Raw genomic sequence first — 12,202 nt, 5'->3', positions numbered from 1 at the left:
TCCACAGATACTGGTTCTTTTTTGACACAGAATTCAAACAGAATTGAAAAGCCAGTGAGAGGCACATGTTGGAGCCATATAAGGGAAAAAAACTCAGCCTTCATCATGTCCCTTGGAATATCACTATCCCCATCTAATATTAATTCAGCAACCTGAATGGTCATGGTTTATTTTGATTTAGAGTGGTCATTTTAAGAACAGGGTATTACTGATTATATAGTAGAATGAATGAACAAGCTTTATAAAACAGAAACCAAGTCTCACTCCTCAAAGGAGGTGGAAAAGAGGGAATGAACCCCAAATTCTTAATAGAGTAGGCCAATATTCCATTGGAAACCCTGTATAATGCTATTCCTAAAAGAGATTCAGCAACTCAGCAAATTGGTCACATATGTCATTAGAATGTTCTAATGAGACATGAGGTGAGTGGTTAACTAACTTGTCAGTTGTAATAAACAAGAATTTAGGATTATTTTGGTGGTTATCAATAAGATTTGAAAAGTAGGCTGCCCTCACATTTCTGATCTGCATGTTGAATTCAGTTTGCATATTTTTTTTTACAAATTTCAAAGTGGACAGTGAGCTTAGTTTGTTCTCCAGTCTCTCTTTAACCTAATTAATGATGTTGAATTTTTCCATTGTGTTTTAGAAGTATTGTGCCTATGTTTGGTTGTTAGAGGTGCTATGGTATTTATACATTCATTCAGTCTTCAACCTGTCTACCAGGTAGCTCACTACCTTTTCTTGATAAAAGGTAGTGAGCTAAACAGATGAGAGAAATGTATTACAGAGTCATCTGTAAAGTAGCACTTTGTAACAGTTTTCTTAGGAGTTTTAAAAATAGTGACCATAAAGAACTTGAAGAAAATACTGTAATGGTCTGAGAGTCCTACATGAAGTATGTTTGACAAGATGTCGTTGCTTGAGGTCAAATTAATTTAACAACAGGACAAATTCACAAGTAGCAGGGTTTGTGTATGAATTTCACAAATATTTGGCCTTAGGAGCATCCCTTCTCTGTGTAGTAATAGTTTGCTAACATAGAGGGGCTTCACTTTCCTTGGTACTGATTTTCCATAGGCCTACTAAACATAATAATACATAAGTATAATCAGTTGTAACCTTTTTTCTATTGAGGTAGACAGGAAGAAGCCAACTGGTCATAAGTGCAGTTAGCCAAAGTGTATTTATTAAACACAGGCATGAATTATAACACATCAGTCATTACAAGGACATTTTCTAACCCATTCTGGGATGGCTCCAATACTGCAAAATCTATGGTCAAGATCTCACTTGGCCTAGACACAAGGAATTGGCCCAGGTAATACCAATCCAGAGTTTTTTGTACATCAAAGTGCCTACACAAGGTATGTCAGGTCCTCAAGAGCAAATAATAAGATCAAAACCATAAACATGTATGCCCTGCCAATTGTTAGATATCCAGCTGTTGCAGAAAACAGAAGACTGGTACTATGCTTTAAGTTCTCTTAACCACTGAGTACTGGTGTTGTATGATTATTCTTTCTTATATTCTGCCACTGCTGATCTGTTTTAGCTCTGGGTGGACCTACAGTCAGGGAAATGTTTGTAGGTCTTTGTTGAAGAGGGAATTTACTCATTGGCTACTTCTTCTATTCTGTAGTCTGCCAGTGCTGTTAACCTTTGTTTAGTAGACTCCAGTATAGATATCTGTAATGTAATCTTTGTGGTGGAAGATGCAACACAATGTGTAAAGAACTTTTAGATCTTTTTTATTCTAGTCCACAGAACTATTAGACTATTTCCATAGATGACCCTGATCTGCATATAAAATGAAAAAGATCACTAAACTTACTTAGGGTGACATGTATGTATGTAGAGGACACATATGCATATATCAACCTCAAGAGGTTTTTCATTTGATTTACAAGTTCCAGTGCAGTGAATGACTGAAATGTCTAGGCGAGCTCATTAGACCAGTGTTTTTTTTCCTCACCTAATTTGGCTACAGGTGTTAAATAGGACAAGCCAAAAATTACATAAAAGACACAAAGGCAAAATAACACAAAATTAGGATACCTAATCACACTCAAGGTAGAGTTGCTTTAATATTATTTTCATATTGTTTTGCTTTTGCAGTCAAACATTTCAAATCAAAAAGAAATATCTCTCTCAAATCATACTTGGAAAATAGATACACTGTAAACCAATTACTTGTGGGTTGTACCATCATTGAAAACATTTTTAGGAACAGGTCCATTGTCCCAAATAATATTGATTTACATGCTGTGCCCAGTTCTAATCTTGTTTAGTACATCTATACAAAAATGAAAAAAAAGCTTTCTTTCACAGGTAATGAGAAATATGCAGCTACACTGCACATTTGTCAGTGTCTTGAGTAACTGGCTGGATTACTAGAAACATCACAGGATTACTAATAGTATTTATTAGTAAAATGAGCAACAACATGCGTCCGATTTGTGTAACAGTAGAGTTTCAGTTTCATGTGAAATGTTCCACAGTAGATAATCAGATTAACATTTTGCCTCTGCTTCCTGCTTATGCCCATGACTTGGAAACTGCCAGAGAAGGATGAGGTGATAAGGGTTTGTGTTGTATGTAATCTATAGCATTGTTTGTTTGTGGAAAAACTGATGCTTTTGGTGGTTACCATGTCCTAGCAAATACAGAACATGAAGCTGTATTGGGGAAACAGAACAATAATCTTCTCCTGGAGATTTAGCATCCTGGAAATTTAATTTCCAAACCTAAGCTAATGCAACAAGATGTAATGTTCAGATGCTGTTAGGCAAACTGATGAATGGAATTGTATGTTATGTATTTGAACATTTTGGAATATTTTGGAGATTTGCAGAGCAGAGCACAATCTCTTTGTGTATAGTTAAACGTTATTGCTAAATGTGTTAAAAGCTTTACTGTATTGGAACTATTTAGTCCATTTTTTTATCCAATAAATTACCACAATTTAAATATGATTAAATAGATTGTTGTTCAGACTTACACATCTTAATGCATACAATTTTTGTTTGAACTTTACATTTCTTGTGTGATGGTCCTGTCGAAGGAGTGGGATGCCTTGACAAGTTTCTCTAATCAAACCGGTCTTTATTAATACGACAGATACAAACCGAAAATAACAACGCGACTGTTACAGAAAGATGGATGGGTGTGTGTGTATGTGTGTGTGTGTGTGTGTGTGTGTGTGTGTGTGTGTGTATGTGTTCCAGATCCACTGCCAGGATTTCCACCCTGATTGAGACTCCGTGTTGTTTTCCTGTGATTGAAAATTTGTATGATGTTTTGTGTATTATCCTTGTTTTTCCCCATTTTTGGACTTCGTCTTTGGCTTCGCCCCTCCTGCTTCAGTAGCTGTGTATATATATACATATATATAGATTGTGTAAATATTGTTTGTTTGGTATTTTGGTGTTGAACACTGGTGGTAGGGAGTGCCATTTTTGTTGGGTGTGGGTTTTGTCTCTGTTTTTGTGTTAGGGAGTTAGGAAAGTTTGTTGCATGTTTCTTGTGTTGTTAGGATTAGTTACTGTGTAGTTTTATTTAATTAGTGTGGGTTTTGTTTGTTATTTTGGCTTGGGTCACTCCTGAAGACATTTGCACCAGCATAATTGTTTGTTTATGAATAATAACCTCTGTAAAATATACTGAAAAAAACCTTCCATTTGTGCTTCTGTTTGTTTTGTTGCTGCTCACTTTTTCACAACTTCCATTACATTAGCCATTTGTACTTCTTTTCCTTGTTACAGCCTCATAGCCTAGATGGGGTTGTAATAATTGGGGGCTCATCCACTGTTTTTCTGGCCTGTGTCTGTTCTGTTGGTCGGTGTGTTGCTTTGCTTTTGCTTGTCTGGTTGGTGTTTTTTTTCTTGTGGGTGGGGTGGTTGTGTTTGTGCTGTGTTTTTGTTGCTGGAATTGCGTTTGAGTTTTACAATGGCAAGTTTTGAGTTTGCGATCTGTCCATTGCTTGAACAGTTTGATAAATGCTGTGAGATTGACCTTTTGCTTATAGCTGACTTCTTTAATGTAGAAGTTCCCCGTACTGCGCCTAAAAGGGACATTCATTTAGAGTCGGAGTCCTGTCTTGTTCGTGATGGGATTTTGTTCGAGAGGGGCAGCCCGATGGGTGTTGCGATGGGCTCAGCTCAGTGTTCGCCGGTGGCAGGGGCAGCTGATGACTCTGAGGCTGGTCTACATATAGATCCCGGTATGTCTCTGTTCCCTGGGGTAGATCCTATGCTAGCGGTGAAGTTGAAGGAGTTGGAGATAAAAAAACTTAGGACAAACTATTGCGTGTTAGGGCTGTACAGATTGAGGCGGACAAGGAGGTGACGCTGATGAGGATGAGTATGGGTCCCGAGAGGCCGGTGCCTCTTCCTCGGAAGCTTGCCTCACCTATACCAGCCAGCCCATCGCAGGAATTTGTTCCGGTCCCTAAACCACGCTCTCCTCGATTAACCTTGGTCCCAACCAACTCTACTCCCGCTGCTGACAATTTTGATGCTAGTTGTCAAATTGTGCCTTGTGCCCATTTTCAGGGAAAATGAGGTGGACGCCTATTTTCCGATATTTGAGCGCATTGCGACATCTCTGAGATAGCCTAAAGACCTATAGTTGTTAATGCTACAGTGCAAACTAGTGGGCAAAGCACAAGAAGTGTGTTCCTTGTTAACTCTTGCACAGAGTTTAGACTATGAAGTTGTTAAAGCTGCTGTTCTCTGAGCCTATGAGTTTGCGCCAGAGGCATACAGACAAAACTTTAGACGGCTAGTAAAAACCCCCAACCAGACCTTCACTGAATTTGCAAGAGAAAAAACTGTGTTATTTGAAAGATAGTGTTACCATGTTTGATGAACTAAAACAGTTAATGCTTGTAGAGGAATTCAAGCAATGTCTTCCTGAAAATGTGGTTGTGTACTTGAATGAACAGAAAGCTTATACTTTGACAATCCCAGCTACTTTAGCTGATGAATTTTTATTAACCCACAAAATTGTTTTCAATCCCCCCGTATCCTGCAGTCATGCTCCAGCCCCATCGCAGAAACTCAAGAACACACCTCCCTCGACTATAGCTATATCCCCAGTAGAAACACGAGAATGTTTTTACTGTCACGAGCATATAATAGCTAACTGTCCTGCTCTTAAGCTCAAGAATGCACTGGCCGCAGATGCGCTGAAAAAGCTAAACGCTATGAGTACATTACTTTTGTTACCACTGTCAGATATAGAGCCAGTTTTTAGATCTTTAATTTATGATTGTTATATTTCTCTCTCAGAATCTGATGAAAGGAAACAACAAATCAGAGGTCTGAGAGATATTGGAGCGGCCGTATCCCTGGTTTTGAACAGTGTGTTGCCATTTTCAGAAAAGATCTATTGTGGCAGTGATGTCCTAGTTCAAGGCGTTGAGTTAGGCATACTTAGGCTACCACTGCACACTATGTTTTTATGTTCAAACAATTACACTGGTATTATTAAAGTGGCTGTTCATTCTGAATTGCCAGTGAGTGGAGTTTCCGTTATACTTGGGAATGACATAGCTGGTGGTATTGTGTTCCCTATACCCGAAGTGGTGGAAAACCCTGTTCACTCTGAGCCTGATAATTTTAGTCAGTTCCCTGCCTGTGTGTTGACCCGTGTTCAGGCACGCAAGTTAGGTAACATTTCCCTATCAGACACTTTAATGAGCAATCCTTCTAATGATTCTGATGTTTCTGAAACTGTTCGTGATACTAACCCTATTGTATCTGTTTTGATCATTTCACATGACCTGATGTCTAGGTCAGATCTTATTGCTGCTCAGAGGTCTGATGAGACACTAGCTCATTGTTAAAAACTGATTGATAGGAAAATTAAACACTCAGGATATCAAAGTAAGTATTTCATTCAGGACCATGTTTTAATGAGAACATGGGCTCTGTTCACTACTAACCAAGAATGTGATTCTGTGACTCAAATAGTTGTTCCTTTGTCATATCGCTCCCACGTATTATCTCTAGCTCACAATCACCCTCTCTCTGGTCATATAGGAGTCAGAAAGACCACTCAGTGTATCTTAAAATATTTCTTCTGGCCATCAGTTAGATCTGATGTAGTAAAGTACTGTGGTACCTGCCATACCTGTCAATTAGTTGGGAGACCTAATCAGGTTGTTCCATCCACTCCACTGTGTCCCATCCCCATTGTTGGTGAACCTTTTTAAAGAATTTTAGTTGATTGTGTTGGACCCTTGCCACAGACATGCTCAGGGAATCGTTATCTTTTTACCTTGATGTGTGCTGTTACGAGATATCCTGAAGCTATTCCTCTTCATTCCCTAAAGCTGTGATCAAAGCACTGATTAAGTTCTGTACCACATTTGGCATACACAAATGTGTCCAGTCCGATCAAGGCACAAATTTTATGTCCAATCTATTCACCCAGGTTACCCATGAGCTCAACATACAACATCAAGTATTCAGTGCCTATCACCCATAATCTCAGGGTGCTTTGGAACAGTTCCATCAAACCTTTAAGAATATGCTGAGGATGTATTGTTTGGAATCTGATAAAAATTGGGAGGGAGTCCCACTTTTGTTATTTGCCATCTGTGACACTGTGAATGCTCTTTCGCGGACCTCTTAAGGTCTTACATGAGAAGTGGCTGTCAGGCCCTGTGTCTGCCCCTGCAGTGTCTGTCTGTGACTTTGTTTCTAGGATTCATGACAGGCAACAGGCAGTTCAAGAAATAGCCAAGAAGAACCAGTGTTCTTCTCAGACCACCATGACGATTAAATATGACAAAAAGACAGTTGAGAGACAATTTGAGGTCGGTGAGAAAGTATTCACTCTTCTCCTCATTACTGGTTCTTCTCTCAATGCACATTTTTTGGTCCCTATGTGATCCTGTCTAAATTGTCTCCCACCAACTATGTGATAGCTACACCAAAATGACGATGAAAGTCATGTGTGTGTCATATTAACATGTTGAAGCCCTACCATGATCACACTAAGCATACTGGTTCGGGATCCCCTTCTTGTAGTTCTGTTTCAGTTGTTGTAACCCCTACTGAATATGCCCCAGAACAGGATGATTTGCATTTAGGTCAGAACTGTTTGCCTTGTCCTCGTCTGCCTAACTCAGAAGCATTAACACATCTCCCTGAAAAGTTGTCTGACTTGCCCTTAGCAGCCCAAGTCGACATCACCAGTCTCATTCAGAAATACCCCACATTATTTTCAGACGTTCCCACTCGTACGACTCTCCTTCAGCATGACATTGATATTGGTTCTCATTCACTCATTAGAGGACACACGTATCATACCAATCCCAAGAAATGTACATTGCTAAATCAAGAAACCAAGTATTTGTTAGAAAATCATCTTGCGATCCCTAGTGTTAGTCCCTGTTGTTCCCCATGCATTCTGGTGCCAAAACCAGATGGCACATACCGCTTCTGCACTGACTACAGTAAAATAAATGCAGTTACTGTTTCTGATTCCTTCCCAATGCCTAGGGAAGGATTGTGTGGATAAGATTGGTTCAGCTAGATTTGTAAGTAAGCTTGATTTACTTAAGGGATATTGGCAAGTTCCGTTAACCTCTCGTGCATCTGACATTTTGGCATTTGCTACCCCTGACTGTTTCCTACAATATATGGTAATGCCTTTTGGTCTTAAAAATGTCCCTTCTACCTTTCAGCATTTGATGACTATGGTTTTAGGTGATGTGCCTAACTGTGAAGTCTATTTGAATGATGTGATTGTGTATACCAACGTTTGGGAACAACATGTACAGTTGCTTGATCTTGTTTTTAAGAAGCTACTGGATGCCTACCCTTGTTCTTAATCTAAATGCTAAAAATGTGATTTTGGTAAGAGTGAGGTTGCCTACTTGAGGAAACTGGTGGGTTGTGGTAGTATGCATCCCTTTGATGCCAAAGTACAAGCAATCAAGACTTTTCCTCCCCCAGAGATGAAAAGACAACTCCGACGCTTTTTGGGCATGGCAGGGTTTTATCGTTGCTTTTGTAGGAACTTCTCTGATGTTGTTTTACCCCTCACAAATTTGCTTCGTGACACCACCCCTTTTGAATGGTCACAACCCTGTCAAGATACATTTGACTCAGTGAAATTTTTGTTGTGCAGCACTCCTGTTCTAGCAACCCCTGAGTTTACTCGTCCTTTTACACTTTACACTTTAATGTGACTGCTGTGGTCCCATAGCCAACTGCAAAGAAGCCTTCACAAATCAGTATTTTTAATACAAAAACATATTGTTTAATAAATAAGTTATACACAATTTCTGTTAATTTTCATTTCTACTTTCGCTTGCTAAAATTACAAACAGCTATGAATGTGTTGCTTCCAAAAATTCTATTGCTTAGGCTAAACATTTCCCTGGAATCATTCTAAGATTCTAAGAGTCAATGAGATTATGTCTGATCCATTAAACATGTTCAACAACTTCTTGTTATTGCTTTAAATTGGGTGAATAACAAAATGAAATAAACACAATTAATGTTCGTATACCCTAGTTGTTGCTTTTTACAAAGTAGTGACAATTGAATGATTACTGAATGATTACTTATTGTGTTTTACATTTACAGTTTTGTGTATTTTATGCAATTTTTGTAGCCTGTATCTAGGCTCTCACTTAAACCCATATGCTAAAAATCCAATGAAAAATTGTAATTAATTTTGGTAGTACAATGAAAAACTTTCTGCTTTCAGTCCCTCTTTGTACATTTTTATACTCCACTTACATAACCTTTTCTCTTTATCTCATACCTCACTTTGAAGTAAATTCTAATCACACTGACATTATCACTTTTTACTTACTTGCACTCATCTACATTGACACAGTGGCATCATTATGTAAATGCACAGAACAGACCATTACAACCTTGATCAGGGGTGCTGATTACTAGATTAATAAACAGACCTGCAACAGCATCATATAAAAAACATTTTAAAGATATATTGATACATAAATTATATGACACCAACACATAAATCTCAACTGTATTTGTCCCTTGGCTCATGGAACCCCTAGGAAACTACCAACTTTTGCCTAATGCAAAGACTGCCCCTGCCTAGAGGACACATACATAAATAAACCTCAAGAACTTTCCCATTTGATTACTATTATTAAGTCTCAGAGCAGAGAATCACAGTAGGCCTGAGCTCATTAGACCAGTGTTTTCCTCTTACCTAATTTGTCAACAGCTGTTAACTAGGGCAGCGTAAAAATTACCTAAAAACAAAGATAAAAAAGCAATAAAATTGGGATTCCTAAGGTACGTAAGGTAGACCTGCTTTCCTATCATCTTCCCTTGGCAGTCAAACCAAACTGGTTTCAAATCAAATCAGTGTCACAGAACATATTGTCTCTGCTTCCTTCTTATGTCCATTGCTTTGACTTAAAAAATTATGATAAAGTGATAAGCATTGTTGTTGTGTGTAATCTATAGCATAGATTTTTCTTGTTGATAAAGTAATTATTTGGGTGAATACCATGTCCTAGTAAATACAGAACACATTACTGGAGGAAACAGAACAATACTGGGAGAAACAGAACAATAATGTCATATAAAATATGTGTATATTTTGGAACTGAGTTTTACAGCACAGAGATCAATCTCTGGTTGTCTGGTTGAACAAGAAACCAAATATTTGGAAATATTTTAGTCCATTTTTTATCCAATAAACTACCACATCTTAAATCTGATGAAGTGGTCTAACTCTATAGTTTACATTTAAGGTTATTTAGCTGACTCTTTTGTTCAAAGCGACTTACAAAGCGACTGGCAACCTTCAGATTACTTGTCAAGTACCTTAACCACTGAGACAACACTGCCCCCCATAGTAGTTGTATAGTTGTTCACAACTCTCCTTACACTTCTCAGTACATGCAGCTTTTGTTTGCACTTCAGTTTACTTGGTCTCTAACACCACCATGTGGTACACAGAGAATGTTTTTCAAACCATTTAAGCAAAAGGTAAAGGACATAAAAAACTGCTCATGATATTGACTGGCCTTTAGCTTTATGAAACAATATTAATATTAATGTATTTAAATGTAATATGTCATCAATAGAGGCTCATAGTTGAGAGTCACAATGCAGTATGCCAATTAATGACATTTCAGCCAAAAAAAAAATAAAAAATGTATTTCACATTTGTCCATTCAGCAACATGGGACTTTAGAACATGGTGTGCTCCTTTATGCAGTGCCTAATATTGGATAAAGAGCTGAAAACATTTGACATTGTATGATTCAACTAACCTAAAACTTTCAGATTACATCTTGCAGTTGTAGAATTGGCACTTTATAAAACTATTGTTATATGATGTAACTAATACATTTTAGTCCATTATGGTTCTAAGGTCTGACATAATCATATACCTTTTCTTTGGAATAATTAGAATTCTTTTTCTTTATTCAATAAAAAATGCTATGAGGAAAAAAAACAATTTTCTACATCTCATAGACCACAAGCATTCTATTATTATTATTATTATTATTATTATTATTATTATTATTATTATTATTATTATTATTAACATAAAGGAGAAGAAGACCTTTCCTCTGAAATCCTTAAATCAATTCCAAAACGTTGCAATCACATCCAGCTCACATTCCAATTTCAGTACAAGAACATACACAGAGAGAGAGAGAGAGAGAGAGAGAGAGAGAGAGAGAGAGAGAGAGAGACCAGTTTGTTCAAGATTTAGAATTCGATTTTAAATTGTACCTAGTTATTTGAGGCCTAACTTTGTGCCAGCCGATGTGCAAAACAGCCTCGCGTAATTCTGGACTGGCCCAAATGTAAAGCGCCGACGTGCTGATCGCGTTAAAACGTGCCATTGATGCGAATATGTTTGTGGCCTCGTTCCTGAAGTATATGCCGTATGTGGTCACCTGTTTTACAACAATGTTGACAAACGCAGGAGTCCAGAGAATTAAGAAAACTGCAACCACTAAAATTATTATCCGTAAGGATTCTCTCTTATTTTCCCTCTCTGGGCTTGGTGCGTCTCGTGCTAGTTGATTACGAGCAACTACATATAATTTTATGTTCATGATTATTTTGGTCACAACTACAATCTGAAAATAGGCAATGCTAAACGCATATACTTTAACAGCCACAGCAGCAGGGACTATTTGTAATGCAAGTGTTTGTATGTAAACATGGAACCAACAATACACGCAAACTCCAGTTACAAGTGAGCTAGAAATAAAACGGCTATAAAAGAAGGGGTGACATACAGCACAGTACCGGTCAAACTGAGCAAACATAAATGTTAAAACATTTACACCAAGCAAAGATGTTAAAATGAAAAATGTTCCATTTCTGGATGGATATGCTTCTTGAACATCAAAAACACACAAATAATAAACGGAGAGGCCCGTTAGTGTGTCGCTAATGCTTGTGTTTGCCATAAAAATAAATCTGTTCTGATTTCGGAGAGCTCTTGTTTTCAAAATACCCATGGTTACAGATCCAGCTAGAAGAAAAGCGCACGTGGCAAATACGATCTGGTAAATAAAGATGAAATAGTCTTCAGGATGCGTAAAGTCAACTGAAAAAGGAATTCCATGGTAACTTGCGTTCTCTTCACGCAATGCTCCGCTCATACTTGGCTGGTGAAATGGTGAAAACAACCGTATGGCAGCGTATGGCAGCGTTTTAAAGGCGGCCCATACCACATCTTAATCTCAAGAGGTGTGTTTGCTCCACTCTCTATGGATGTTTTTTTCTGTAAATTTAGAAGGCCACATTCACTTGCCACAAAACACCTGCCACGGTCCCAATCACCCACTTATTGACCATTGACCTACATCCTATAGCACCCTCTTTTGTTTGCTATTTAAAGCCGGCAAGTATTTGCCATCAGTGCTGCACAATGCTGAGCCTACAGGACAATGAGCTGTACTGCTACTGCATACCTGCTTCTCTACCTGTCACACTGTGTTTGATAGATGACTTGAGTCTTGCTGCTTGCTATTGTGCGCTTTTCTATTTTTTATTTTTTATTTTTGCTCAAGTCTGAGCTTGTTATGGAGAACAAGGATGCTCCAGAACACTCCATTTACATCTCGCTCCTTCCGACACCAGCGTCACAAAATGTGCATCTGACAAGGAGCGAGGTGAGCAGCATGGATTGGGCTAACCTGCTGGCTGTCCAGATGACAGCTCCAGGA

The 12,202-nt window shown here is 38.2% G+C and overlaps 1 protein-coding gene across 1 annotated transcript; it reads right to left on the bottom strand.

Moving 5' to 3' along the window:
- Window positions 1-10,506: 10,506 nt before the first annotated feature.
- Window positions 10,507-11,635, bottom strand: LOC113570574 (G-protein coupled receptor 183-like). The gene has a single exon (XM_026999056.3). The coding sequence runs from the start codon at window positions 11,633-11,635 to the stop codon at window positions 10,721-10,723; it is 915 nt and encodes a 304-aa protein (XP_026854857.2). The 3' UTR covers window positions 10,507-10,720.
- Window positions 11,636-12,202: the final 567 nt, after the last annotated feature.

This window comes from Electrophorus electricus, chromosome 7 (genome assembly GCF_041902795.1).
Source record: "Electrophorus electricus isolate QZ-2024a chromosome 7, ASM4190279v1, whole genome shotgun sequence".
Lineage (NCBI taxonomy): Eukaryota > Metazoa > Chordata > Actinopteri > Gymnotiformes > Gymnotidae > Electrophorus > Electrophorus electricus.
This window is presented reverse-complemented; position numbering and strand designations above follow the sequence as displayed.

Bases quoted from the DNA above. Each gene is read 5' to 3' on its own strand.
- LOC113570574 (XM_026999056.3), bottom strand. From the start codon at position 11,635: ATGAGCGGAGCATTGCGTGAAGAGAACGCAAGTTACCATGGAATTCCT.